The following is a 27,434-nucleotide window of genomic DNA, read 5'->3' as shown; positions in this document are numbered from 1 at the left end:
GGAGCATATTGTTTTTACATAAAATGATAGCCAGGATAGTCTGGGTTTACTCCAGGGAAAAGAAGCCAGAGTTAAGGAGGCTCTGTGGTCAGTTGAGCTCCTTTTGAACAGGAAAAAAAAACGATGCGCCGATCGATTGAAGGAGGCGGGTCGCTGTCATTCACCAATCAGAGACGCTGTTACTCTCCTGCACGAACTGTCCAATGAGGAGCGCGGACAGTCAGAGGGTGCCGCCATTGCCGCCCTGTTTGAGTCCTGTGTAGCTTCAGGGAGGCCGGTGGTGGATTGTTGTGGTTGGTTGTGCGTTCTGCAGACTGTAGGCTCTTTAGAAAGGACACCTGCTCACGCCCGAAGCAGGAAATGGTGAGTGTACCCTGGGCTCCTGGAGTCGTGTGTGGCGGTTTTGTGACACTGCGGAGGCTTTGTCACAAAGTGGCGGCGCCGCCCTGACGTTCCCCTGGAGCTGTGCTGCAGAGTCTGAGGTGAAGTCTGTCACCATCGCCCTCAAACCCACGAGCATTTTAATTGAGTGCACAGCAGGCAGTGGAGAGCCTGGGTCGGTTCCGTCGGTCCGGCCCTGCCCAGCCCTGTCCTGCCCTTCTGAAGCTGTGTCATCTGGTCCCCAGAGCTCTCGGGGTGAGACTGCGCCTCCCCAGACATTGCATCGCAAGCGAGTTGGTGCTGATGATGCTCTGTAGAGTTCAGACTGCTGTGAAGGGAGTTCAGTGAAGGCTGTTACTCTTTTTTAAGGTACTGGGCATTGAACCTCAGGCCTTGCTCATTCGAGGCAAACCTTTTACCTCTGAACTGTAACCCCGTCCCGCATCCTGGCTTTTGCTGTTTGTTAAGAGTTAATGAAGGAATATTTGTTTGCCTCCTCTGGCTGAGAGTGGGAGAAAACGCCCAGGCTTTCAAGGAAGAGGGAATTTTGAATTTGCTTCAAGAGTGTTTGTTTTCACCTATCAACTTGGCAGTTAATTGCCTAGGCAAAAGTGGAATTTTTGGAAAATGTTTCCAGCATTGCTGGCTGTGAAAAAAAAGCATGAGATGAGAGGAATAATTTAAATGCATAAGAAAAAAATGTTTGTTTTGCTCTAGATTTCAACAAACAGAAGGAATTGTGAGGTGGGAGTTTTTGTTATGTATATTTTGGTCTCATTGTTATGAATATGCTTAAGTTGTTAATATCTTTGATTTAATTTTAGTATGTTGTATGTGACTCAGAATTTAACTACTTAATTTGACACATTATGCCTTTTCTTTTCATTTCTCTTCTTTCTTTCTGTCTTTCTTATTTATTTATTTTGGTGTGTGTTCAAATATTAGCAAATGGTCCTCTGCATTTCACTGGAATCTCTAATTTATGACTCATTTTTATTAATCTCTGTCTCCCTTCTCATTTCATTAGCTTGACTAGAGTTTTGCCTATCTTACTGTTTTTTTAAAGAACCACCTGTGAAATTGAGTTTGACTGTATTATACTTTGAGTTTCTATTTCATTAATTTTTCCCCATATAGTTTCTGTTTCTTGCTGTCTTTGCTTTTGAATCTGGCTCATTCATGTTTTCCTAAGACCTTGTGTTTGCATCATTAAGTTGAGTTGTTTATTTCACATTTCTCTGAGTTCCCAATGTGTCTCCCTGGAAGCTGAGGTTACTTTTTTTGACTCTTTAGTCTCTTTAATTTAAAAATAAAATAAAGAAGGACTTAGAAGGAAACAGAGGACAATTAATTAGAGTTTGAGGGGGAAAAGAAAACTCAACAGGACAGGCAAGCTTTTAGTATTGGCATTTGTCATAAGGTAACAAAAAGGGTAAAAAAAATCGTTCCTTTTAATTTTGATACGGAGGTCAGAGAAACAATGAGGAAGCCCCAGGGTATTAAGGAAAGCATACTTCCTAAATGTTGAGACTTGGATCTTAGTTCAGAGAGGACCAGATTCCAGGGTCTTTTTTCCTAGAGTGAAGGATTGCGCTAGAGACACATGATTAGAAACAGAATATAGATAGCTTACTGAGAAAGGAAAGGCACTCTCAAGAATAAGAGTTAACTAATGAGCTGAGGAAGGAGCCCCTAAAGGGAATGTGATCCATGACATGCTGAAACATTTGCAGAACGTCTGCTTCTCTCTAGTGTGTATACCAGGAGGTTTTCTTGAGCATGCTCTGTTCCTTTGTAAAAGTCCTGATAGCAAACGGCTTCTGATCTTCCTTTGGCTTCTTCCATATAGTAATCTTCACATAGCTTTTTTTTCAGCCTCTATTTTGTGTATAAATTTACCTCTTGCTACTGTCTTTTTTCCCACTTGCATTAAAAAGATTCCTCCCACATACAATATATCCTGATTATGGTTTCTCCTCCCTCTACCCCTCTCAGTTCCTCCCCGCTTCCTCTTCCATCTGGATCTACTCCCTTTCTGTCTCTCATTAGAAGACAAATAGGTTTCTAAGGGATGATAGTAATAAAATAAGATAAAACAAAAATTAACGCATCTGAATTGGACAAGACAAACAGAAGGAAAAGAGCCAAGAGAAGGCACAAGGATCAGAGACCCACTCATTCACACACTCAGGAATCTCATTTAAAAAAAAAAAAAGAAAAGCTGGGTGGTGGTGGTGCATGTCTTTAATCCCAATACTCAGGAGGCAGAGGCAGGTAGATTTCTATGAGTTTCAGGCCAGCCTGGTCTACAGAGCTATTTCTAGGACAGCCAAGGCTACCAAAGAAACTCACTCTCTCTCTCTCTCTCTCTCTCTCTCTCTCTCTCTCTCTCTCTCTCTCTCTCTCTCTCTCACACACACACACACACACACACACACACACACACACACACACACAGAACAGAACACTAAACTGGAAGCCATAATATATGCACAGAGGACCTGGTGCATGCTGCTTCAGTCTCCGTGAGTTTATATGAGCTTTGCTAGGGTTGATTTTAGAGTATCTTGTTTTCTTGGTGTTCTCCATCCCCACTGGGTTCTATATATACTCTTTTTGCCTCCTCTTCCAAAGTGTTCTCTAAACTCTAGGGGAGGGATTTTATTGAGACATTCCATTTAGGGCTGAGTGTTCCAAGGTCTCATTCTCTGAATAATATTTGGCCATGGGTCTCTATTTGTTCCCATATGCTGCAGAAGAAGCTACTCTAATAATGGCTAAGCAAGGTGTTGATCACATATCTCTTTCTGGGTCTGGAATACCTCACTCAGGATATTTTGTTTTTCTAGTTCCATCCATTTGTTTGTGAATTTTATTGTTTCTTTTTTAATAAATATTTTTATTTTATAATTAATTTAATTTTACATATCAGCCATGGATTCCCCTGTCCTCCCTCCTCCCAACCCCCAGCCTTCCCCCGCCCCCCCCCAATCCACTCCCCATTCCCACCTCCTCCAAGGCAGGGTCTCCCCTGGGGATTCAGTACAACCTGGTAGATTAGTTGAGGCAGGAGGTCCAGTCCTCTCCTCCCTGCACCAAGGCTGAGCAAAGTGTCTCAGCATAGGCCCTAGGTTCCAAAAAGCCAGCTCAAGCACCAAGGACAGGTCCCAGTCCCACTGCCTGGGGGCCTCCTAAACAGTTCAGCTCATCAACTGTCTCACTTATTCAGAGGGCCTGGTCCAGTTCAATGGGGGCTGCTCAGCTATTGGTTCACAGTTCATGTGTTTCCTCTAGTTTGGCTATTTGTCCCTGTGCTTTTTCCAATCATGGTCCCTATAATCCCTCCTCTCTCTCGCCGATTGGACCCCTGGAGCTCGACCTGGGGTTTGGCTGTGGATCTCTGCATCTGCTTCCATCAGTCACTGGATGAGAGTTCTATCATGACAGTTAGGGTGGTCGGCCATCTGATCACCAAAGTAGGCCAGCTCAGGCACTCTCTTGACCATTGCCAGTAGTCTATAGTGGAGGTATGTTTGTGGATTTCTGGGGACCTCTCTAGCACTCTGCTTCTTCCTATTCCCATGGGGTCTTCATTTATCATGGTGTCTCTTTCCTTGTTCTCCCACTCTGTTCCTCTTCCAGCTGGGACCGCCCACTCCCCTAAGCTCACTTTCCCCTGACCCTTGCCCTCCATTACCCCCCTCTTCACCCCCAGTTTGCTCATGTAGATCTCATCCATTTCTCTGTCGTGGGATGATCCCTGTGTCTTTCTTAGGGTCCTCTTTACTAGGTAGCCTCCCTGGAGTTGTGAGTTGCAGTCTGGTTATCATTTGCTTTACATCTAGTATCCACTTATGAGTGAGTACATACCGTGTTTGTCTTTCTGAGTCTGGGTTATCTCACTCAGGATGATATTTTCTAGTTCTATCCATTTGCCTGCAAATCTCATAATGTCATTGTTTTTCTCTGCTGAGTAGTGCTCCATTGTGATATATACCACATTTTATTTATCCATTCTTCAGTTGAAGGGCATCTAGGTTGTCTCCAGGTTATGGCTATTACAAATAATGCTGCCATGAACATAGTTGAGCATGTGTCTTTGTGGTATGATTGAGCATTCTTTGGGTATATGCCCAAGAGTGGTATACCTGGGTTTTGAGGGGGAGTTGATTCCCAATTTTCTAAGTAAGCACCATGTTGATTTACAAAGTGGCTGTACAAGATTGCATTCCCACCAACAGTGTAGGAGTGTTCTCCTTGCTCCACATCCTCTCCAGCATAAGCTGTCTTCAGTGTTTTTGATCTTAGCCACTCTGACGGGTGTAAGGTGGTATCTCAGAGTCGTTTTGATTTGCATTTCCCTGATGATTAAGGATGTTGAGCAATTCCTTAAATGTCTTTCAGCCATTTGAGCTTCTTCTGTTGAGAATTCTCTGTTTAGCTCTATAGCCCATTTTTTAATTGGACTGTTGGGTATTTTGATGTCTAACTTCTTGAGTTCTTTATATATTCTGGATAACAGCCCTATGTCAGATGTGGGGTTGGTGAAGATCTTTTCCCATTCTGTAGGCTGTTTTGTCTTATTGACCATGTCCTTTGCGTCTCAGTTTCAAGAGGTCTCATTTATTAATTGTTTCTCTCAGTGTCTGTGCTACTGGTGTTATATTTAGAAAGTGATATCCGGTGCCTATGCGTTCAAGACTACATCCTGCTTTCTCTTCTATCAGGTTTAGAGTAACTGGGTTTATGTTGAGGTCTTTGATCCACTTGGACTTAAGTTTTGTGCATGGTGACAGATATGGATCTATTTGCAGTCTTCTACATGTTGACATCCAGTTAGTTGAAGATGCTTTCTTTTTTCCATTGTACAGTTTTGGCTTCTTTGTCGAAAATCATATGTTCATAGGTGTGGGGATTAATGTCAGGGTTTTTAGTTTGGTTCCATTGGTCCACATGTTGGTTTTTATGCCAGTAACAAGCTGTTTTTATTACTGAGCTCTGTAGTAGAGCTTGAAGTCAGGGATCGTGATGTCTCCAGAGGTTGTTTAATTGTACAGGATTCTTTTGGCTATCCTGGGTTTTTTGTTTTTCCATATGAAGTTGAGTATTATTCTTTCCAGGTTTGTGAAGAATTGTGTTGGGATTTTGATGGGGGCTGCATTGAATCTGTAGATTGCTTTTGGTAAGATTGCCATTTTTGAGCCGGGCGGTGGTGGCGCACGCCTTTAATCCCAGCACTCGGGAGGCAGAGCCAGGCGGATCTCTGTGAGTTCGAGGCCAGCCTGGGCTACCAAGTGAGTCCCAGGAAAGGCGCAAAGCTACACAGAGAAACCCTGTCTCGAAAAACCAAAAAAAAAAAAAAAAAAAAAAAAGATTGCCATTTTTACTATGTTAATCCTACCTATCCATGAGCATGGGAGATATTTCCATTTTCTGACATCTTCTTCAATTTCTTTCTCCAGAGACTTAAAGTTCTTTTCATACAGGTCCTTCGCTTGCTTAGTTAGAGTTACCCCAAGGTATTTTACATCATTCGTGGCTATTGTAAAGGGTGATGTTTCTCTGATTTCTTTCTTAGCCCATTTGGCATTTGTGTATAGGAGGGCTACTGATTTTTTTGAGTTAATCATGTATCCTGCTACATTGCTAAAGGTGTTTATAAGCTGTATCAGTTCCTTGGTTGAAATTTTGGGGTCACTTATGTATACTATCATGTCATCTGCAAATAGTGAAATCTTGACTTCTTTCTTTCCAATTTGTATCCCCTTGATCTCCTTATGTTGTCTTATTGCTCTGGCCAGAACTTCAAGTACTATATTGAATAGATATGGGGAGAGTGGAGAGCCTTGTCTTGTTCCTGATTTTAGTGGAATTGTTTTGAGTTTCTCTCCATTTACTTTGATGTTGGCTGTTGGCTTGCTGTAAATTGCCTTTATTATGTTTAGGTATGTTGTTGGCTTGCTGTAAATTGCCTTTATTATGTTTAGGTATGTTCCCTGTATTCCTGATCTCTCTAGGACCTTTATCATGAAGGGGTGTTGGATTTTGTCAAAGGCCTTTTCAGCATCTAGTGAGATGATCATGTGTTTTTTTCTTTCAGTTTGTTTATATGGTATATTACATTGACAGACTTTCTTATGTTGAACCACCCTTGCATCTCTGGGATGAAGCCTACTTGATGATGGTGGATAATTGTTTTGATGTGTTCTTGGAGTCTGTTTGCCAATATTTTACTGAGTATTTTTGCATCATTGTTCATGAGGGAGATTGGTCTATAGTTGTATTGCTTTGTTGCGTCTTTGTTTGGCTTGGTAATCAGGGTAATTGTTGCCTCATAGAAGGAGTTTGGTAATGTTCCTTCTGTTTCTATTGTGTGGAACAATTTAATGAGTATTGGTATTATCTCTTTGAAGATCTGGTAGAATTCTGTGTTGAAACCATCTAGTCCTGGGCTTTTTTTGGTTGGGAGACTTTTAATGACTGTTTCTATTTCCTTAGGGGTTATTGGTCTATTTAAATAGTTTATCTGGTCTTGATTTAACTTAGGTATGTGGTACCTATCCAGAAAATTATCCATTTCTTTTAGATGTTCCAGTTTTGTGGAGTACAGGTTTTTGAAGTATGACCTGATGATTTTCTGGATTTCCTCATTGTCTGTTGTTATGTCTCCCTTTTCATTTCTGATTTTGCTAATTTAGATGCACTCTCTCTGCCTTTTGGTTAGTTTGGATAAGGGCTTGCCTATCTTGTTGATTTTCTCAAAGAACCAACTCTTTGTTTCATTGATTCTTTGTATTGTTCTCTTTGTTTCTATTTTATTGATTTAAGCTCTCAATTTGATTATTTCCTGATGTCTCTTCCTCCTGGGTAACTTTGCTTCTTTTTGTTCTAGAGCTTTCAGGTGTGCTGTTAAGTCACTAGTGTGAGATTTCTCCAACTTCTTTATGTGGGCATTTAGTGCTATGAAATTTCCTCTTAGCACTGCTTTCATAGCGTCCCATAAGTTTGGGTATGTTGTACTTTCATTTTTACTTGAACTCTAGGAAGTCTTTAATTTCTTTATTTCTTCCCTGACCCATTGGTGATTCAGTTGAGCATTATTCAGTTTCCATGAGACTGTAGGCTTTCTGTAATTTTTGTTGTTGTTGAAATCTAACTTTAAACCATGGTGGTCTGATAGAACACAGGAGGTTATTTCAATTTTTTTTTTTTTTTTGTATCTGTTGAGATTTGCTTTGTGGCCGAGTATGTGGTCGATTTTAGAGAAGGTTCCATGGAGTGCTGAGAAAAAGGTATATTCTTTTTTGTTAGGATGGAATGTTCTGTAGATATTGATTAAGTCCATTTGAGTCATAACATCAGTTAAGTCCCTTATTTCTCTGTTAAGTTTTGATTTGGCAGATCTGTCCAGTGGTAAGAGTGGGGTGTTGAAGTCTCCCACTATTAATGTGTGGAGTTTTATGTGTGATTTAAGCTTTAGTAATGTTTCTTTTACATATGTGGGTGCCTTTATGTTTGGGGCATAAATGTTCAAAATAGAAACTTCATCTTGGTGGATCTTTACTGTGATGAGTATGTAATGTCCTTCTTGATCTCTTTTGATTGATTTTAGTTTGAAGTATTTTTTTCCTGGATGTTAGCATGGCTATACAAGCTTGCTTCTTAAGACCATTTGATTGGAAAGACTTTTCCTAGCCTTTTATTCTGAGGTAGTCTTTGAAATTGAGGTATGTTTCTTGAATGCAGCAGAAAGATGGGTCCTGCTTTCATATCCATTCTGTTAGCCTGTGTCTTTTTATAGGTTAATTAAGTTCATTGATATTAAGGGATATTAATGACCAGTGATTCTTAGTTCCTGTTATCTTTTGGTGGTAGTGTGTGTGTACTTCTCTTCTTCGGGGTTTACTGCTGTGGGGTTATCTATTGCCTGTGTTTTTGTGGGTGTATCTGACTTCCTTAGGTTGGAATTTTCCTTCTAGTGCTTTCTGTAGGGCTGGATTTGTGGATAGGTATTGTTTAAATATGGTTTTGTCTTGGAATGTCTTGTTCACTCCGTCTATGATGATTGACAGTTTTGCTGGGTATATTCATCTAGGCTGGCATCCATGGTCTCTTAGTGTCTGCATTTCATCTGTCCAGGTCCTTCTGGCTTTCAAAGTCTCCATTGAGAAATCGGGTGTTATTCTGATGGGTTTGCTTTTATAAGTCACTTGGAGTTTTTCCTTTGCTGCTCTTTATATTCTTTCTTTATTCTGTAGGTTTAGTTGTTTAATTATTATGTGGCAAGGGGACTTTTTTGGGGGGTCTAGTCTGTTTGGTGTTCTATAGGCTTCTTGTACCTTCGTAGGTATTTCCTTCTTTAAGTTGAGAAAGTTTTCTTCTATGATCTTATTGAATATATTTTCTGTGCCCTTGAGTTGGTATTCTCCTTCCTCTATCCCTATTATTCTTAGATTCAGTCTTTTCATGGTGTCCCAGATTTCTTGGACATTTTGTTTTATGACTTTTTTTGGCTTTGGTATTTCTTTGACTGATGCATCTATTTCCTCTATTGTATCCTCTACATCAGAGATTCTCTCTTCTATCTCTTGTATTCTGTTGATTATGCTTGCATCTGTGTTTCCTGTTTGTTTACTCAGATTTTCTATTTCCAGCATTCCCTCTGTTTGTGTCTTCTTCATTGTTTCTACTTCCCTTTTCAGGTCTTGACCTGTTGCCTCATGTGTTTAATTGCTTTTTCATGATTTTCTTTAAGGGATTTATTAATTTCTTCCAATTTTTTATTTGTCTTTTCCTCTATTTCTTTATAAATTTCTTCCAATTTTTTGTTTGTCTTTTCCTCAATTTCTTTATTGATTTCTTCCACTTTTTTTTTTTGTTTGTCTTTTCCTCAATTTCCTTTTTCAATTTTCCTTGGAAGGCCTCTTGCATCTTCATGATGCTATTCTTAAGGTCGCTTTCTTCTGCTTCTTCTACCTTGTGACGCTCAGGTCTTGCTGTTGGAGGAGAGCTAGGTTCTGGTGAGGCTGTATTGCTCTTTATGTTGTTGTATGTACTTCTGCCTTGATGTCTGCCCATTTCCTCCTCTAATGGTTATAAAAGTTGCCTGTGTCTGAGCGAGTTGCTGTTGGTCCACTCTGTGCTTGTTGTGTCTGTGTCTGAGGGGGCCCGTCTGGGTCCTATCTTAGCTCTTGATCTAGTTGGAGCAGGCAGATTCTGTGTCTCAGGGAGCTTCTCTTAGGTCAACCCAAGCTAGTTGATTCTGTGACTCACTGATCCACGCTTGGTCTTATCAGGGCTCTTGGTCCAATCAGAGCTGACAGATAACTGTGTTTCAGGATGCCTCTCTTGGTCCAATGAGTGGTGGCAGATTCTACTTCTCAGAAAACCACTCTTGGTCTAATGAGGGCTGGCAGATTCCCTGTCCCCTGAGGTTACTCTTGGTCCAATGACAGCTCTTTGTCCAATGAGAGCTTTCTCTAGGCCCAGTGAGAGCCGGGGGGTTGGTTTCTCAGGAAGTGGCTGGGGTCTCGGGCAGATGGGTATGGGGGCAGGGCGTGTAGATTGCAGGGTCTGCTGGGAGGTCTTGGTGAGGGAGGGGCCTTCCCGCAGGAGCCCTGCCTGCTGGCCGGCAGCTGGGCCGAGTTGGGCAGGTGTTCTGTTTCTTTTTTTCTTAATGGTTGAGTAATACTCCATTTTGTCAGTGTACCACAATTCTCTTTTTCCATTCTTTTGTTGAGGTACACCTAAGTTTAGAATTTCTGTTATGAATAGAGCAGCAATGAGCATGATTAAGGTGTAAGATAGACTATCAAAGTAGTTTTGATTTACATTTCCCTGATGGCTAAGGATGTTGAACATTTCTTTAAGTGTTTTTCAGTTTTTTTAGTTTTCTCTGTTTTGAGCTGTACTTGATTTTTAGTTGGGTTATTTGTTTTCTTGATATCTAGTTTTTTGAGTGCTTTCTATATTTGGATGTTAGTCCTCTATCAGATGTTGAGTTGGTCAAAAATCTTTTCCCACACCCGAGGATAGAGCTTTGTCTGAATGATGGTGTTCTTTGCTGGGCAGAAGCTTCTCAGTTTTATGAGGTTCCATTTATTAATTGTTGATCTTAGTGCTTGTGCTAATGGTGTTTATTCAGAAAGGTTTTTTGTTTTGTTTTGTTTTTTTTTTTCTATGCCAATGAGTTCAAGGTTATTTCCCACATTTTTTTCTATCAGGTTCAGTGTATCTGGTTTTAGGTTGAAGTCTTTGATATAATTGGAATTGACTTTTGTGCAGGGTGATAACTATGAGTGTGTTTGGATTCTTCTACATGTAGCCATCCAGCTTGACCATCACTATTTGTTGAAGATGCTGTCTTTTTTTCAATGTGTATTTGTGGCTTCTTTATAAAAAAAAAAAAAATAAGGTGTTCATAGGTGTGTGGGTTTAATGTCTGGACCTTCAAGTGATTTCATTGATCAGCAAGTCTGTCCCATTATCATGCTGTTTTTATTACTACATCTCTGTAGTGCAACTTGAAATTGGGGGTCAGTGAGACCTCCTGAGTTCTTTTATTGTCAGGATTATTTTAGCTATCCTGGATTTTTTGTGTTTCCATATGAAGTTTAGAATTGTCCTTTGAAGATGTATAGATAATTGTATTGAAATTTTGATGGGAACTGCATTGAATCTGTAGATTTCTTTTGGTAAGATGACCATTATTAATTCTACTGATCCATGAGCATATAAGACCTTCTAATATCTTCTTCAATTAAGGTTTTATCATACAAGTCTTTCACTTCTTTGGTTAGAGTTACCAGAAGATATTTTATATTATTTGAGGCTATTGTAAAGGGTATTGTTTCCCTGATTTCTTTCTCAGACCATTTTTTCATTTGTATATAGGAGGACTGCTGATTTTTGTGAGTTAATTTTGTATTCACCTACTTTGCTGAAAATGTTTATCAGCTGTAAGAGTTCCTTAGTGGAATTTTTAGAGTTACTTATATATAATATCATATTGTCTGCAAATAGAGATACTTAGACTTCTTCCTCTCCAACTTGTATCTTATTGCTCTAACTAAAGACTTCAATTACTGTATTGAATAGGTTAGGAGATAGTAGACAATATTGTCATGTTCCTGATTTTTTTTGGAATTGTTTTGAGTTCCTTTCCATTTAAGTTGATGTTGGCTATGGGCTTGCTGTAAACTGCCTTTATTATTTTGAAGCATTTTCCTTCATATCTCTCCAGGTTTTTTATCATAAAGGGGTATTGAATTTTGTCGAAGTCCATTTCTGCATCTAATGAGATATCATGTAGTTTTCGTCTTTCAGTTTGTTTATATGGTGTATTACATTTATTGATTTATGTATATTGAACATCTTTTAAGTGTGTTCTTGGATTTGGTTAGCAAGTGCTTTGTTGAGAATTTTTGCATCTGTATTCATAAGGGAAATTGGTCTGTAATTCCCTTTCTTTATTGGGACTTTATAAAGTTTAGGTATCAGGGTAACTGTGGCCTGGTAAAAAAAAATTAGGGAGTGTTCCTTTTGTTTCTATTTTGTGGAGTAATTGGAGGATCATTGGCATTAATTCTGCTTTTAGGGTCTAGTAGAATTCTTTACCAAAATCACCAGGGCCTAGGTGTTTGTTTGGGAGACTTTTAATGACAGCTTCTATTTCAGTAGGGGTGATTTGCCTATATAAATTGCTTATCTGATCTTGATTTAACTTTGGTAAGTGGTATGTATCCAGAAAATTATCCACTTCTAGATGTTCAAACTCAGTGGAGTACAGGTTTTTTAAAGTATGTCCTTATGATTTTCTGGATTTCCTCAGTGTCTGTTGTTATGTCCTCATTTTCATATCTAATGTTGTTAATTTGGATCTTCTCTCTGCTTTTTACTTAATTTAAATAAGGATTTGTCAATCTTACAGATTTTCTCAAAGATACAACCCTGAAAGAATTCAAGCCTTGTGACCTTGCTGGCCAGAGAATTGCTGATTGTATGTGTATATAAATTGGAAACTTCAGAGACCCGAGAGAGAAAGGTACAGAGAATCAGGCAAGGGAGGAGCTAAGTATGAGAGCAGAAAAGAAGCTGTGTAGAGAGAATTGCTTTAGAAGAATAAAGTGAACGGACGAGCTCAGTGTGCTTAGATTCTTTCGATATCCCTAGGATTAGATCCTTAGCTGGTTGTTAGATTCCTCCACAGGGAAAGGGCTATAAGGGGCTGGACTCCAATAGTCCTTGTTATGTCAGGATGGCTTTGAGTTCATTAGTGATCTGCTTGCCTCAGCCTGTGGAATGTTGAAGTTAAAGCCAGGTGCTACAACATCTGGCAGCCATGTCTGTCTTTAATATCATATTACTAATATTATTTTATATTTGATGCCCATTTTATTTATGATATAGTTTAACTCTGAAGTTTCTTTTTTAATTTTTAGTTTGGATATTTATCTAAAGATGAGAGAGAGGGAGATCAGGACAGATTTGATATTTTATGTCCACTAGTGTTTTTTGTTTTAATTGGGAGCTTCTACATTTGTTATATGTATTGTAGCTAGAGTTTTCCTGCCTGGCCCACCTCAGGACAAATCTCTGTCACCCGCCAGTCCCACAGCCATTCAGACCCAACCAAGTAAACACAGAGACTTATATTGGTTACAAACTGTATGGCCATGGCAGGCTTCTTGCTAACTGTTCTTACAGCTTAAATTAATCCATTTCCATTCATCTATACCTTGCCACATGGCTCGTGGCTTACCGGCATCTTCTTATGCTGTTTGTCATCATGGCGGCTGGCAGTGTCTCCCTCTCAGCCTTCCACTTCCCAGAATTCTTCTCTTTGTCCCGCCTATACTTCCTGCCTAGCCAATGGCCAATCAGTGATTTATTTACTGACCAATAAGCAACACACTTGACATACAGACCATCCCACAGCAATGTATATTTACACTTGTTAAACCTTTTTGATTATTTGCCATATTGTGTAATGTCCTTTTTGGTTTTGGACTAATTTTAGTCTGATGCTCATTTTAATCACATGATACCTGCTAGTTTTAAGTTTCAATTCACTGGCTAGATGGACTTCCATTCTTTAACTTATGCTGTTTTTACCAAAGAGGTGTGTGTTTTGGGGGATCAGTAGTGAGATCTAGTTTATATCATCCAGTTAAACTGTATGTGTTTATTGGTGAGTGAAGCCATGGACATTTAGGGTCATTACTAAGATGATTACTAATTCTTGGAATTTAATTGGTTGTTTTTCTCTTTCTTTGTATTATATTCCACTTGTTTGTTTCCCTTTTTATGATCTTAAGGGTTTGCTGCACACTGTTTTTCATTTGTGTGTATGTGGGGGGGAGTGCGGGGTGTGTGTGTGTGTGTGTGTGTGTGTGTGTGTGTGTTATGCCTGCCCAAACCTGTGTGTAAAGGCAAAAAGACAGTCTCTTTCTCCTTTCATATGGGTTCCAGTGATCAAACTCAGGTGTCAGGCTTACAAAGCAAGTGCCATCTCACTGGACTGAAATTTATTTTCTTGTGTGCTCTTGTTTAAACTGTCTTCTTCTTCTGTGTATCATATCCCTTTAAGTATATTCTGTCATGTTAGTTTGGTTATCCTGAACTGCTTAGTTTATACATGTGTGGAACAGATTTTTCATCCGGTGTTTAAAGATACCTTTTATGGATTTAGCCATTTCTATGTGCAGTTCATTACTTTCAGGGTTTGAAAATCATTTCATGCTTTTCTTGCCTTTGTGGTTACTGATGAGAGATATGATATTATTGTGATGTATGTACAGTTGTAAGTAGTTAGCACTTTTCCCTTAAACCTTTGAATTTTTAAACATTAAATAATTATCGGGCCGCAGAGATGGCTTAGTGGTTAACGGCATTGACTGCTCTTCCAAAGGACCCAGGTTCAATTCCTAGTACCCACATGGCAGCTCACAACTATCTGAAACTCCAACTCTAGGGGATTTGACACCCTCATATAGGTATACATACAGACAAAACACAAATACACATAAAATAAAAATAAATGAATCATTTAAAAATTAAGTAATTACATTTACTTATTTTGTGTGTGTTCATGTATATATGCGCATGTGTGCCATAGCATGTAAGTGAAGGAATTACAGACTGAGACCTCAAGAAAAGATAGCTCACTAGTAAATTGCTTACATAAATATGAAAAATTTATCCATATGTGTGCAAGCCCCTCAAGTTGAGCAGAGAGTTGCAGACCCTGCCCCTGAGGACCTTCAGCTGCCAGGCTCCACCCACAGAACATTGTAATGGACCCAGCCCCTCTAGACAGAGGAGGCCAAGCTCTGTACTTGAAAGCCCACCAATCCCCACCCTGGAAAGCTCCCTGTGGAAAGCCTACACCCAAGAAACATTATATAATGCTGTCTTCTGCTCAGTTCTTGGTTGCTCCTCATCTGAGCAAAGACAGCTACCCTCCTGAGTTTTTCCCTCCCAACAATTCTGCTGTGTGAGGTTTGTTGTCCAGTTTGACTTCGGTATTCCTTGGCTCCTGACTGCCAGGAAATCCTTCCCCTCAGAGTTGTAACATTTGCATTAGGGAGGCCACTACCCCCACCCCCATCTTCATACCCCCCTCAGCAGAACTCTTAACACTTAGAATTTGCATAAACAAATCTAAAACTTGACAATAAATGTGAAAATGAAGTCAGTATAACTTTTCCAGAAGTTCACAACTGTTTACTCATTGAATCCAAACTTATATTGGATAAGATGTTGGAGAAAGAATTAAAATGTCTAAGTTTACAAATTTGTTGTTGTTATTGTTTTATTTTGGTTTTGGTTGTTTTTTGGTTTGTTTTTCCAGCCCTGGCTGTCCTGGAACTCACTATATAGACCAGGTTAGCCTCAAACTCACAGATATCTGACTGCCTTTAAAGGCTGCCTACCACAGCCCAGCAAGATTCATAAAAAATAAAATAAAAAGTTATTTCTGTATGTGTGGTGTGTAGTTTATGTGTGTGTGTGTGTGTGCATGTATGTGTGACCACAGGAGTTTGTCAGTTTGTGCCATCTCTTCTTTGGTTCCAAAAGTCAGTTTCTATCACTGTACCTTGAGCTTGCTGTTTTAGCTTTGATGGTTGGTTGGGGAGCCCCAGAATGTGCCCCACCCCACCCTCAGTGCTAAGGTTACAGGTGCCTAGAGCCATACCCAGATTTATTTTCTCCTCATGCTTAAACAACAAGTACTGTTTTTATTTATCTCCTTAGCACTGAGATAAAAATCTTTAGGGGTAAACAAATTTTCAAAATTGACTACTCAATAAAGCGAATTTAAAAATCAGTCAAAAAGTTACCCATAGCTGGGTATGGTTGCCTACAGCCTTTATCCTAACACTTAGAATCAGAAGCAATAAGTTGAGGGGGGCTCGTCTACATAGCAAATGCTGCTACGTAGTGAGATCCTGTCTTAAAAAAAAAAATACAAAAACAAAATTACACACAAAAAAACCCCAAAGCCTTACCCAAAGACTATACCTACCCCAAAACAGTTTCAAGTCCTGTAAACAAGGTTGATGAATTATTACATGCAGGAAATAAGGGAGGAATACAAAGAAAGAAAGAAATTAGAACATGATGGTTAAGACCTCTTTTGCATGCTTGAGAGGCCAATCGTAAAGTTTTTTGCATCTAAGTGGATGTGTATGTATTTATTGAAAGAACACCAAACATTTGTTTCCACGTCTGTAGTATGTATGTATCAAAATTTCATAATGAAACTCATTGTGTTCTGCAGTTTGTATTTTCAAAAAAAAAAATCACACTTCAAAGATGTTTTAATAACTGATTTTCTGAGAATTCCCACTAAAATTAATGACTAGTGGTTGTGTATGTCTGCAGTAACTACTCGGGAGGATGAGAAAGGACATTGGTTAAATGTGACACTAACCTGGAGTACATATTAGGGTGCCATCTCAAAAATAAAATTTCTGCCTGGATCTTAGGCATTTGTTCAAGTCACCATCTGATGCCCTGCCTGCTTGATTTATCCTTATTCATCTTTGTCTGCTTTTTTATATCTTCTACGTGTGACTTTAAAAAATTATTACATTCACTTGTTTACTTATTTGTATGTAAATGTAGGTTCATATTTGGAGGTCAGAGGACAGTTTATGAGACTTGGTTCTCTCCTTCCACCACATGATTCCTGGCATTGAACTCAAGATATTGGGCTTTATGACAGGCCCATTTACTTTCTGAGGCATTTGTACTGGTCCCTACATGTGACTTTGTACTATGCATTGTTCTTTTTTAAACTTTTTACACTTACTTTTGTGTGTGAGAGTGTGTGTGTGTGTGTGTGTGTGTGTATTTGTGAGTATGCACATTCCACAGTATGTGGACAGCTTGCAGAAGTTGGATCTCACTTATAACATGAGTCCCAGGGCTTGAACTCTGGTCATCAGGCATGGAGGTAAGCACATTTACCAATTAAGCCTTCTTGCTGGACCACACTCAGCATGTTCTTAGAGGTTTAACTTGTAGCTTTCAGCTTGCTTTACAAACGAAAACACCCTGGGATTTTTTTCTTTGCCTTGGTATGTTTTATGCATGCCTGTATCTGAGGTTAGATTTAAACTGTTTCCTTATTTGGTTTTGTGTCCGTATTCTTAGGACATTTTCAAGCTGACTTTAGAAATGTAAAAATACTGTATGTGGCAACAGGTATAAATACAAACTACATTTGCCACACATTAGAGAAATATGACTTTAGTAGGTTGCATTGAAGTTCATATTACAGGAAATGACAGTGATGTAAATGTTGTTCCTGCGTAAATTCTTTTTGTCCATTAGTTCTCAAGGAGATCACTTTAGGTGCTGGATAGATGGCTCAGTAGTTAAGAGTGCTTGCTGGTTTTCCAGAAGACCCAAGTTTGGTTCCCAGTGCCCAGATCAGGTTACTTAGGGGAATGCTGATGTGTAGCAATTTCCTCTGAGATAAAACGTTTCATCTTGGATGGAAGGAAACTCATTAAGACCCAGGATGGCCAGGCGGTAGTGGTGCATGCCTTAATCCCAGGATTTGAGAGGCAGAGACAGGCAGATCTCTATGAGTTCAAGGCCAGCCTGGTCTACAGAAAGAGTCCCAGGATAGGTTCCAAAGCTACAGAGAAACTCTGTCTTGAAAAACAAACAAATCAGGTTGGGGATTTAGCTCAGTGGTAAAGCAAGCACAAGGACCTGGGTTTGGTCCTCAGCTCCAGAAAGAAAAAAAAAGAAGAAACGGAAAAACAAACAAACCAAAAAAGACTCAGGATATTCTGAAAAGAGGTGAAGCATTTCATCTCACTGGGAAGCTCATTAAAATACACAACTCTAAAGCCTCAGGAACTTCCTGAAACCAGATTCAATAGGCCCCTTGTTCTCCAAGATTATATAAAAAGTAAAGACTGCAGAAAGATACTCTTAGTTCAGCAGGGATGCCTTTTAGAGGCTCATAGGTGCCCAGAAAAGATACTGATGAGCTGCCTGTACCATGTGTGGTGTGCTACAGGTTTCCAACTTTTCTGAGCCATCATTTGTGTAGGGGGTGGGCTTTTGGTGATGCTAAGGTCTTTCAGGCATTTTTGCTCCACATATTCCTGTAAGTAATCCATAAAACACATTTGTTTATCAAGTTAGACTTTGATGATATCCTTACTTTGGTCTGTCATCAGTTCCCTATCTGGGGTGAGTAGACATTTGTTCATGTCTCTTCAGAATTGGTGTCACAGATCCCACACCCTTTTCTGGCCACCAAAAGTGTGCACACAACCACACAAATTTTTTAAAAAAAATACAGTTTGCATGTTGACTTTCTTACTCAGGGCTATGACTCTTAGTTCCTATATGTTTTAAGTTGATTAGTTATATTTTTGTTGTCATTCTTTTTGTCATGCATTCATTTGTGGATTTGCACACTTGATTCTTTGGTATTGCATTGGCTCTTGATAGCTTTTTGCTTGGTTGTCTTTCACCGTCTTTAATTTTCATATATTAACATATCTCCATATGGTCTATACAGAAGGGTTTTTTTTTTTTCTCATGAGGAAATTCTATTCTTAAATCCAAAGGTCAGTTGGCTATTTTTCAAACTTCTACTATAAGACCAGTGTTTAAAGATGCTTACATAGTCTAGAGCAGTGGTCCTCGACCTGTGGGTTGTGACCCCATTTGGGTTGAAAGACCCTTTCACAGGGGTGGCATATCAAATGTTTACATTATGATTCATAACACTAGCAAAATTACAGTTATGAAGTGGCAACAAAATAATAATTTTATGATTCGGGTCATCACGACATGAGGAACTGAATTAAAGGGTTGAAGCATTAGGAAGGTTGACAACCACTGGTCTACAGTGAATATTATCTCACTGTCTTCCTGTGTCAGGCTCAACATTTTTTGATTCTATAAAAACTACCAGACATGACACAGGGTTTTATTTTCATCTTTCTTATTTCTAGGTAAACTTTGACTATTGTGCATGGACCGGAGGAATATATTATGCATGCTTCCAAGTAGAAACCAAATTTTCACCACCTTCTATAGTAAAGATATTGTGGATAAAGGCCTGCTCTATTAAATGAGTTTTCTCACTTATGTCCACATTGCTTTCCTCTGATCTCTTCATCTTCATCTTTATCTTTTAATATACTAAAACTATAATTTAATATAGCTTCAAAGTCTGTCTTTATGTTTTCTTTTCCTGTTTTGCTGTACCAACCAGGCAGGTCTTGAACTCAAAAGTCTTCCTTCCTCAACCTTGTGAGTACTGATCAAGGTATCATTTCCATATTTCTAGTCATTTAAATGTCATCACATTTCATACAGATTTGAAAAAGTAGTTTTTATTAAACAGCTAAAAGATTCATGGGAATTAAAAGAACTTGATGGTCCCATTAAAGATTAATTTTATAACATTGAGTACATGTCACAAAAGAACATATACTAGTATGGTTCCTTTGTGTCATTATTCATTCTTCAATAAAACTTGTAATGTTCGTATATTAGCATAGGAAACTGCCCGTGGTGAATCTTCTTTAATATTAAATGAAGGTTGGTGTGTAAAAAGCTGTTTCTGACCAATAAGAACCTGAAGATGTCTGTGGTGCAATTATAGAATGTCTGCTCAATGACATGGGTTTTTTTTTGTTTTTTTGAGGTTTTTTTTTTTTGGCATTTGATTATTTGTATGTCTGTATACTCATGGCCTTTGGTGTATGTTTGGTGGCTACACACACAAACAATCACACATACATATGACATATACATATATGTAATCTGTTATTTGGGAAGGATTTTAAAATCTATTCAAAAGACATTTCTATATTTTTCTCACCTATTTGGTATTATGACTTCATATTCCTTTAGTGGTATTGGTTTCGTAGGATGAAAGTTGGTTTGTAGTTTTTTTGTTTTGTTTTGTTTTGCTTTATTTTCACTTTTTATTTTGTGTATATGTGTGTCCTAGTTCGCTTTCTATTGCTGTGGTAAACACTATTACCAAAAGCAACTTGGGAAAAAAAACAGTTTATTTGACTTATACGTCCTGATGATAATCCATCATTGAGGAAAGCCAAGGCAGAAACTCAAACAAGGCAGGAACTGAAGCAGAGACCATAAGGGAATGCTAATCACTGGCTTGCTTTTCATGACTTATTTAGCCTGTTTTGTTATACAACCCAGGACCACTTGCCCAGAAGTGATACTGCCTACCATGGATTGGGCCCTCCCATATCAAACATAAATCAAGAAAATGTCTCACGTATTTGCCTATAGGCCAGTATTATGAAGACATTTTTTCAGTTGAGATTTCCTATTCCCAGATGACTCTAGCTTGTATCAAATTGACAAAAACAAAACAACAAAACTCCACAAACTAACCAGTGCAGTGTGTGGGGGGTGGGGGAAGGATACCTGCAGAGGTCAGAATCGTGGGTGAGAACACTTGGAGCTGAAATTGCAGGTGGTTTTGAGCTGGCTGATGAGTGCTGGGGACTCCTCTGAGAGACCAACAAGTACTCTTAACCACTGAGCTGACTCTCAGTCTCAACTGTTTTTATCTTCTGGAAGAGATTGCAAGTTGTTGACATCACATTTTCACTAAATGTTCCAGAAAACAAATCAGAAAGAGCCTGGACTTGCTATTTCTCTTTCAGAAAGTTATTCCTCGGTTTGATTTGCTTTTCATTGTATTTAGTCTTGGTGCTGGCTGTGTTGTGCTTGTACCACAACAGAATAAGGGTCAGGGACAGCTTTCAGAAGTTGGTTCTCTTCGTTCATCATATGGGCCAGTGATGCAACTTAGACTATCAAACTTGGCAGCAAGCTTTCGTATCTGGCCTTGGTGTAACACATTTTGACAGTAGATGTTTCATGTTATCTATCAGATGAGTGATGTGGTTGTTTATATTTTTTTATTCTATGAGAATTTTACATGTGTGCATAATAAAATATGATCATTTCTGTCCCCCATTTCCACTTCAAACTTCCTGTATATCCTCATAACATGTCTGTTGCCCAACTTCATGTCTTTTTTTCTTCCTTATAAACCATTAAGCTTAATTAGTACTGCCTATATGTACATGCGTATGGTACCATCCACTGGTGCATAGGAAACTACCAGTGGCTACACGTAAAAGAGTGATCCTCTCTCCCCCAGCAGCTCCCACTTACTACTGGAATGCTAGGATTAAAGGCATGTGCTACCACTGCAGGGAACTGATTAAAATGTTCTATTTAGGGCTGACATTCATAGTCTTTTTCTTTTCTTTTTTTGAGTCAGAGTTTCACTGTATTTGTAGCTCTAGTTGTCCTGGAATTTACTGTGTACACTAGGCTGGCCTCAAATTCAGAGATCCATCTGCCCCTGCCTCCTCTGTGTTGGAATTAATGGTGTGCACCACCATGCCTGGCACATTCATAGTCTTGATAAGAGAGAATTCATCTAAATTTCATTGGGGTTTTTAATCTCTTAGTATGTCAGAAATAGGTAAATAGTTGGAAAGTTACTAGGAGTATATAAAATACTATTTTGTTGTTATAAAGTATTGCATGGCAGCGATTCCCCCTTTATAGTTAAGCTGGTTGTTTCTATTCCAGTGGATGTCACCAGGCTTCATAATTAGCTTCTATTGACAAATAGACATTTCTCATAACTATATAGGCTCCCTAGTGCTGGTGTCTACTCTGGTGAGTTTTAAATTACTAAAGATGCAGTGTACAAAGAGTTTAGGCAAACATCGCAACAGGTAGTCCTGTTCTGGTGTTCATTTATCATACAGTTCCATACTGGCATGAGAATTGTGTGACACTGAGAGTTAGAATGAATAGTAAATGTGTATTTACTATTTGTAAATAGTAAAAAGTAATGCTAGCCATGATGTATAAGGAATAGATGAAGAACAAAGCATGAAATGAAAGAATCAAGTCACTCTATTTCCAGTGTTTTCTCAACATTAATCTCATAAATGTATGTGGATTATTTTAGGAGCCAGTAACCTTTGAGGATGTGGCTGTGAACTTCACCCTGGGAGAATGGGCTTTGTTGGATTCTTATCAAAAGGAGCTCTACAAAGATGTGATGAAGGAAACCTTTAGCAACCTGATTTCCATAGGTAAAAAATACAGCGTGATTCTTTTCCTTGTTCATTCAGAGAAATAACTGTTTCTTGCTCTTCTGTATAGTTGCATAAATTGAAATATTGAAAGATGTTGGTGAATATTGTATGCTTTGTTACATTATACCATGGTGGTGGGTGGGAGGGGACTAGAATGAAATGAATTTTAATGTAATATTGAATAATAACTTTCCTTGGGCTTACCTTTCAGGGAAAGCCGAGGAAGAACATATTGGAGAGGATTACCAAAACATTAGGAGAAATCTGAGGTAATTTACACTCAAAGAAAAAAGAATTTACATTAAATACTTAGAGTAATAGAAAATCTGAGGTCCAAGTACAGCTAAATGTAAATTGATTCAGTCTAAAACTTCATTGAACTTGAGCATTCAGAATTAAAGGATCTCAAGTCTGTAATGTAATCTTGCACAATATCATGTAACCTTAAACTATATGGGACGTTTTTCTAATTCTTTCATTATACAAAAACTTTCCTTTATGCACAAAATTATCTAATATATTTTTATCGTGTTGCCTTTAGGCTTTGAATATAAGATATATGTGAATAAAAGTGTGTTTGTGATATATTGTAACCTACCTTCAATAACTGCATTAAAAATACTCAGCTGTCCCAGTTCCATAAAGCCTGACCCACACCATTTTTCATAAGGAATATTCAACTTTGGTAACTTGAGATACTTAAAGAACAAAGCATGACAAGGGCTAAACAAATTACTGTGTGTCTGCAGTGTTTTTTCACCATTCTTTTTGTAATTGTGTGTGGATTATTTTAGAAGACAATATTAGAGAAACTAAGAAGATTGTTATTCTCAGGGCCTGTGGCTCAATGTTCAGTCCTTTTAGGTTCATAAATTCTTGTGGCAATAGTCAACACTCTTTTTTTCCCATAGGATGAGGTCTTTCTATGTAGCTAATGTTGGCTTCGAACTTGCTGTCCCTTTGCCCTTGCCTTCTAAATACTTCAGTAACAAGTGTGTACCACAATACCCAGCCTCCAACACTTTTCTTGGGTAGCCATAAAACTATAGTAATATTCTTTTCATTTTTTACAGCACTCATATGGTTAAAGGAGTCTATGAATTTGAACGTGGTAGTCAGTATGGAGAAGCCCCTCAACAGATTCAAGAGCATATTGTTAATGAGTGCACGCCTCCTGGAATAATAGTATGTGAAAACAGTGTGTGTGAAAATGACGTCATTGGTCTTTCACAGTCAGATGTGCACCTCAAAGGTCCAACTGTAGAGAAACCATATGCATATCAGGAACATGTGGAAAAGCTTTTTAAACATAAGAAATGTTGGAAAGATTTTACACATTCTGAGTCCTTTCTTACCTATGAGAATCCTTCCAGACGGAAACCCTATGAAAATAAACTATCTAATGAGCACAGTAGGAGTCTCACTTCTGATCAAGATTATGAGACAAATCATAGTCTCCGTGAATATAAGCAGTTTGAAACCGCTCTCATGACATGTAGTTATGTTCAGTCATATGAAAAACTCCAAACTGGAGAAAAACCATTTGTATGTAAGCAGTGTGGAGAAACCTTCATTAATTCCAGTCACCTTATCAAACATCATAAAATTCATACTAGAGAGAAGACTTTTGCATGTAAGTATTGTGGAAAAGCTTTCATCCATCCAAGGGCCTGCTATAATCATGAACGAACTCACACTGGAGACAGACCTTATGTGTGTAAACAATGTGGGAAAGCTTGTATTCATTCTTACCACCTTCTCCAACATGAAAGAAGTCACAGCCGAGAAAAACTGTATGCATGTAAGCAGTGTGGGAAAGTATTTGGACGTTCTTCATACCTTCGTAAACATGAAAGAATTCACACTGGAGAGAAACCTTATTTATGTAAGCATTGTGGAAAAGCATTCAGTGATCCCACAACCCGTAACAATCATGAAAGAACTCACACTGGAGAGAAACACTATGTTTGTAAACAGTGTGGAAAAGCCTTCATTCGTTCCTCTCAGCTTCTGATCCATGAAAGAATTCACACTGGAGAGAAACCTTACTCGTGTAAACATTGTGGGAAAGCTTTCACCTATTCCAGTGCCTGTTACATTCATGAAAGAATTCACACTGGAGAGAAACCTTATGTATGTAAGCAGTGTGGGAAAGCATTTACATGTTCCACATACCTTCACAAACATGAAAGAATTCATACTGGAGAGAAACCTTATTCATGTAAGCAATGTGGGAAAGCCTTCATCCAACATAGGGCTTGTTACAATCATGAAAGAATCCACACTGGAGAGAAACCATATGTATGTGTGCAGTGTGGGCACGCATTCACTTTTTCAAAATCCCTTCAAATACATGAAAGAAACCATACTGGAGAGAAACCATATGTATGTAAGCAATGTGGGAAAGCATTCACATGTTCTACGTATCTTCACCAACATGAAAGAACTCACAATGAAAAGAAATCCAGTGGGTAGAACTTATACTAATGTAAATCATGTGAGAGTCTTTGTAGCCAGCTTGCTGGTATTGCAAGGAGAAAGAAGTATGGAGAGAAACCAAGAGAATATGAGATCAGCAGTTGTGTAATTTTTACTTACATATGCAAGTGTACATAGGATAAAACCTGTTGTTGTACTAGGCTTGGTGCATGCCTTTTATTCCTACACTAGGGCAATGGAGTTTTAGAGAATTGCAACATTGAATAAACCTTAGTCTACATTGTGGGTTTGAGCACTGCTTGGGAGATTTAAGAAGAACCATTTCTAACCAAATAAAATTTGTCATTGTAAAAATATAAAAGAAAATTTTATGTTTCAAGTAAGAGTCATTACATTTTCTGATGTAGTTGATTATTGTATAAGCAAGAAATGTGAAGAGCTGGAACAATTTTTTTGTAGAATATTACTGAAAACCTGAAATACACTAAAATTTTTAATAAATATTGTAATTTATGTTCCATTCTTATGCATATACAAGACCTCTTGACTTAAAAAAAAAACGTTTGAAGTATGGTTTGGCAAATAAAATGACTGACATTATTTCACCTGCCTGTTTTCCTCGATGGCTGGAAAGCTGGGGCAGGACAAGAACTTTAGCTCACAGTTGAAAACTTCCAGGACACTTTGCAAGGAACAACAACAGCAACTGTATAAAGAAACTACTTGAATTTTGGTGATGAAAGTCCGTTTGGTAAATCAATTGAATTTCAATTTAATGGCTGTTTTTAAATCAAGTAATATAGTCTCCTTTGCTAGAAAGCTGTTTTGGATTTGTTAAATTCAGATGCATTTTTAATCATCCAGTATGCTTAATTTTTAGGTACATTTTGAGTAACAGTGTTTCATGTGAAGTTGAAAACGTATATCTGTTGTTAGTGTTTTCTGGCTGTCATTTTATGGCGTGTTCTTTTTTATACTATTATTATTAATTGCTTGGCAGTTTCCTTACATTTAGGTGCATACTTAGATTTTCTCAGAGTAACATTCTTGCATAGATTTTATATTTTGTAGTTTATTTTCTTCCAAAAAGTTTTTTATGTTGTATTTATTTATTTATGTGTGTGTGTGTGTGTGTGTGTGTGTGTGTGTGTGTGCCATAGCGTGGGTGTGATGCTCAGTGGACACATTCACGATTTCCTTCCCGGCCATGCTTCCTCAGCAAGCACTTTTACTCATTTGAGTCTCATCACTGGCCCCAAGTGTGAGTTTTGAACTGTCATCGTTTTCTTTTGTTTATTGGCACATTGTCTCTCTCCATAGCTCTGTCTTTCCAGGAACTCACTCTGTAGACCAGGCCGGCCTCGAACTCACAGAGATCCGCCTGCCTCTGCCTCCCAAGTGCTGGGATTAAAGATGTGTGTGACACCATACCTGGCTGACTTTTGTACATTTTTTCCAATAAATATATTAAAGAATGTTATCTTTCCCATTTACTCAGAAGGCATCTTCATATTCAACATAGTTTAAAATTGTATATATATATATTTTGTTTTGCTTTGTTTTTGGCTTTTTGAGACAGGGTTTCTCTGTATAACAGCCCTATCTGTCTTGGAACTCACTTTGTAGACCAGGCTGGCCTTGAATTCACACAGATCTGCCACACCCAGCTTAAAATTGTGTATCTTCATAAGTTAAAATCCATTGCCGTATTCATCAGTTTGAAACTGGTTTTTAACATGTAAAATTTATTTTATGCTTACATGGTTCAACTTTTATTGTAAGTTTTTCTTTGCTCGTCAAAACAACAAGTGTACTAGGCTGCTGTAAGTTGTACTCTGGCCAAAAATGAGCAAGATCACGCCATTTATCTCAATAAAATGTAATGACTTCTAGTGAATCTTTTCAATTAAAATTAATGACAGTGTTATTCCTCATTAGATGCAATTTCTAACCTGCTTGGTATTTGTTTTAAATGGTTTGAATACACTTTAATATAGTTTGGAGTTTCTATTTGTTAAAAGTGCTTTATGGTTGAATATAGGTCTATCTTTTGTGATTGTAATAATGGTCTCACCTGGAAGGTTGTGATATAGTGAAAGGAAGTAGTAATTCATAAGTACAAGTTAATCTTATCTTTAAAGGGTGGCAGTTTTGTTCATTTGCATGATTCAGATTATCTTTGAATTTTCAGGCAGATTTCTGGAATGTTACTATTCTTAATATATCCTAGTTACTGAGGAGAATTTCCTACTTTTGCAAGTGTCACTCTTCTAGGCGTTGCTTTGCCCTGTTTTACTTGATATCTACTAAGTATTTCATTACAATATATTGAACTCTGTTTTCCACTAATACCAGTGCTTCTTTGAGTCCGTAGATTGCATCCTTTTAAATAATGACAAGTGGGAAAAAAATGAAGACTTATATTTAATACATCCAAACTGGTGAACATTAACCCTTAGCCTACACTGTTACATTGCCGTAGTTACTTAGTGTAAAGTTCGTTAAAATCATCAAACCATGTGTATTTCATTTGAGTGTAATGGGCTATGGAGTGCTAGCTAATTTTGTGTATGTGTATACATGATCATCAGTGCATCACTACTGCTGCCCCTAATCATGATACCAGAAAATATAGTTCAGCATATTTGCTACCAGCATGAGATTAGGCTTTAAGAGTGTATGCCGTTTATCTTTGCTCTTTTGCTTTCCCCTTGTCACGTTATTCTTTTTTTAAAAGCTCATGTCATAAGTGAGTTATCTTTCTTATGTCAATGCAAATACATAAGTCCATTCAGTCAGGTGTCTTAAAATCTCCTAATCTCCTTTATGTCTATAAAACTAGAAGTATGTGTATATGAGTTTTGCCAGTAGATGCCTAGTAATGGATATAGACAGCATTATTGCTTCAAACAAGTTTGTGATTCTCCAAAAAAATGTATTAGACTGCACTTTTCAAATATATTTCACGTG

At 38.2% G+C, this 27,434-nt stretch overlaps 1 protein-coding gene across 1 annotated transcript; it reads left to right on the top strand.

Moving 5' to 3' along the window:
* Window positions 1–232: 232 nt before the first annotated feature.
* On the top strand, window positions 233–24,611 carry LOC131900475 (zinc finger protein 709-like). The gene is made up of 4 exons (XM_059251684.1): window positions 233–363; window positions 21,896–22,022; window positions 22,237–22,294; window positions 23,099–24,611. The coding sequence occupies exons 1-4, from the start codon at window positions 361–363 to the stop codon at window positions 24,498–24,500; spliced, it is 1,590 nt and encodes a 529-aa protein (XP_059107667.1). The 5' UTR covers window positions 233–360; the 3' UTR covers window positions 24,501–24,611.
* Window positions 24,612–27,434: the final 2,823 nt, after the last annotated feature.

This window comes from Peromyscus eremicus, unplaced genomic scaffold (assembly GCF_949786415.1).
Source record: "Peromyscus eremicus unplaced genomic scaffold, PerEre_H2_v1 PerEre#2#chr22_unloc_1, whole genome shotgun sequence".
Lineage (NCBI taxonomy): Eukaryota > Metazoa > Chordata > Mammalia > Rodentia > Cricetidae > Peromyscus > Peromyscus eremicus.
Note: the sequence above shows the minus strand (reverse complement) of the source record. Positions and strands in the feature narration are given on the sequence as shown.

Excerpts from the sequence above, each read along its gene's own strand:
- LOC131900475 (XM_059251684.1), top strand. Across the intron at positions 22,023-22,236 it reads TAGCAACCTGATTTCCATAG|GGAAAGCCGAGGAAGAACAT; the intron begins GTAAAAAATACA and ends CTTACCTTTCAG. Across the intron at positions 22,295-23,098 it reads AACATTAGGAGAAATCTGAG|CACTCATATGGTTAAAGGAG; the intron begins GTAATTTACACT and ends CATTTTTTACAG.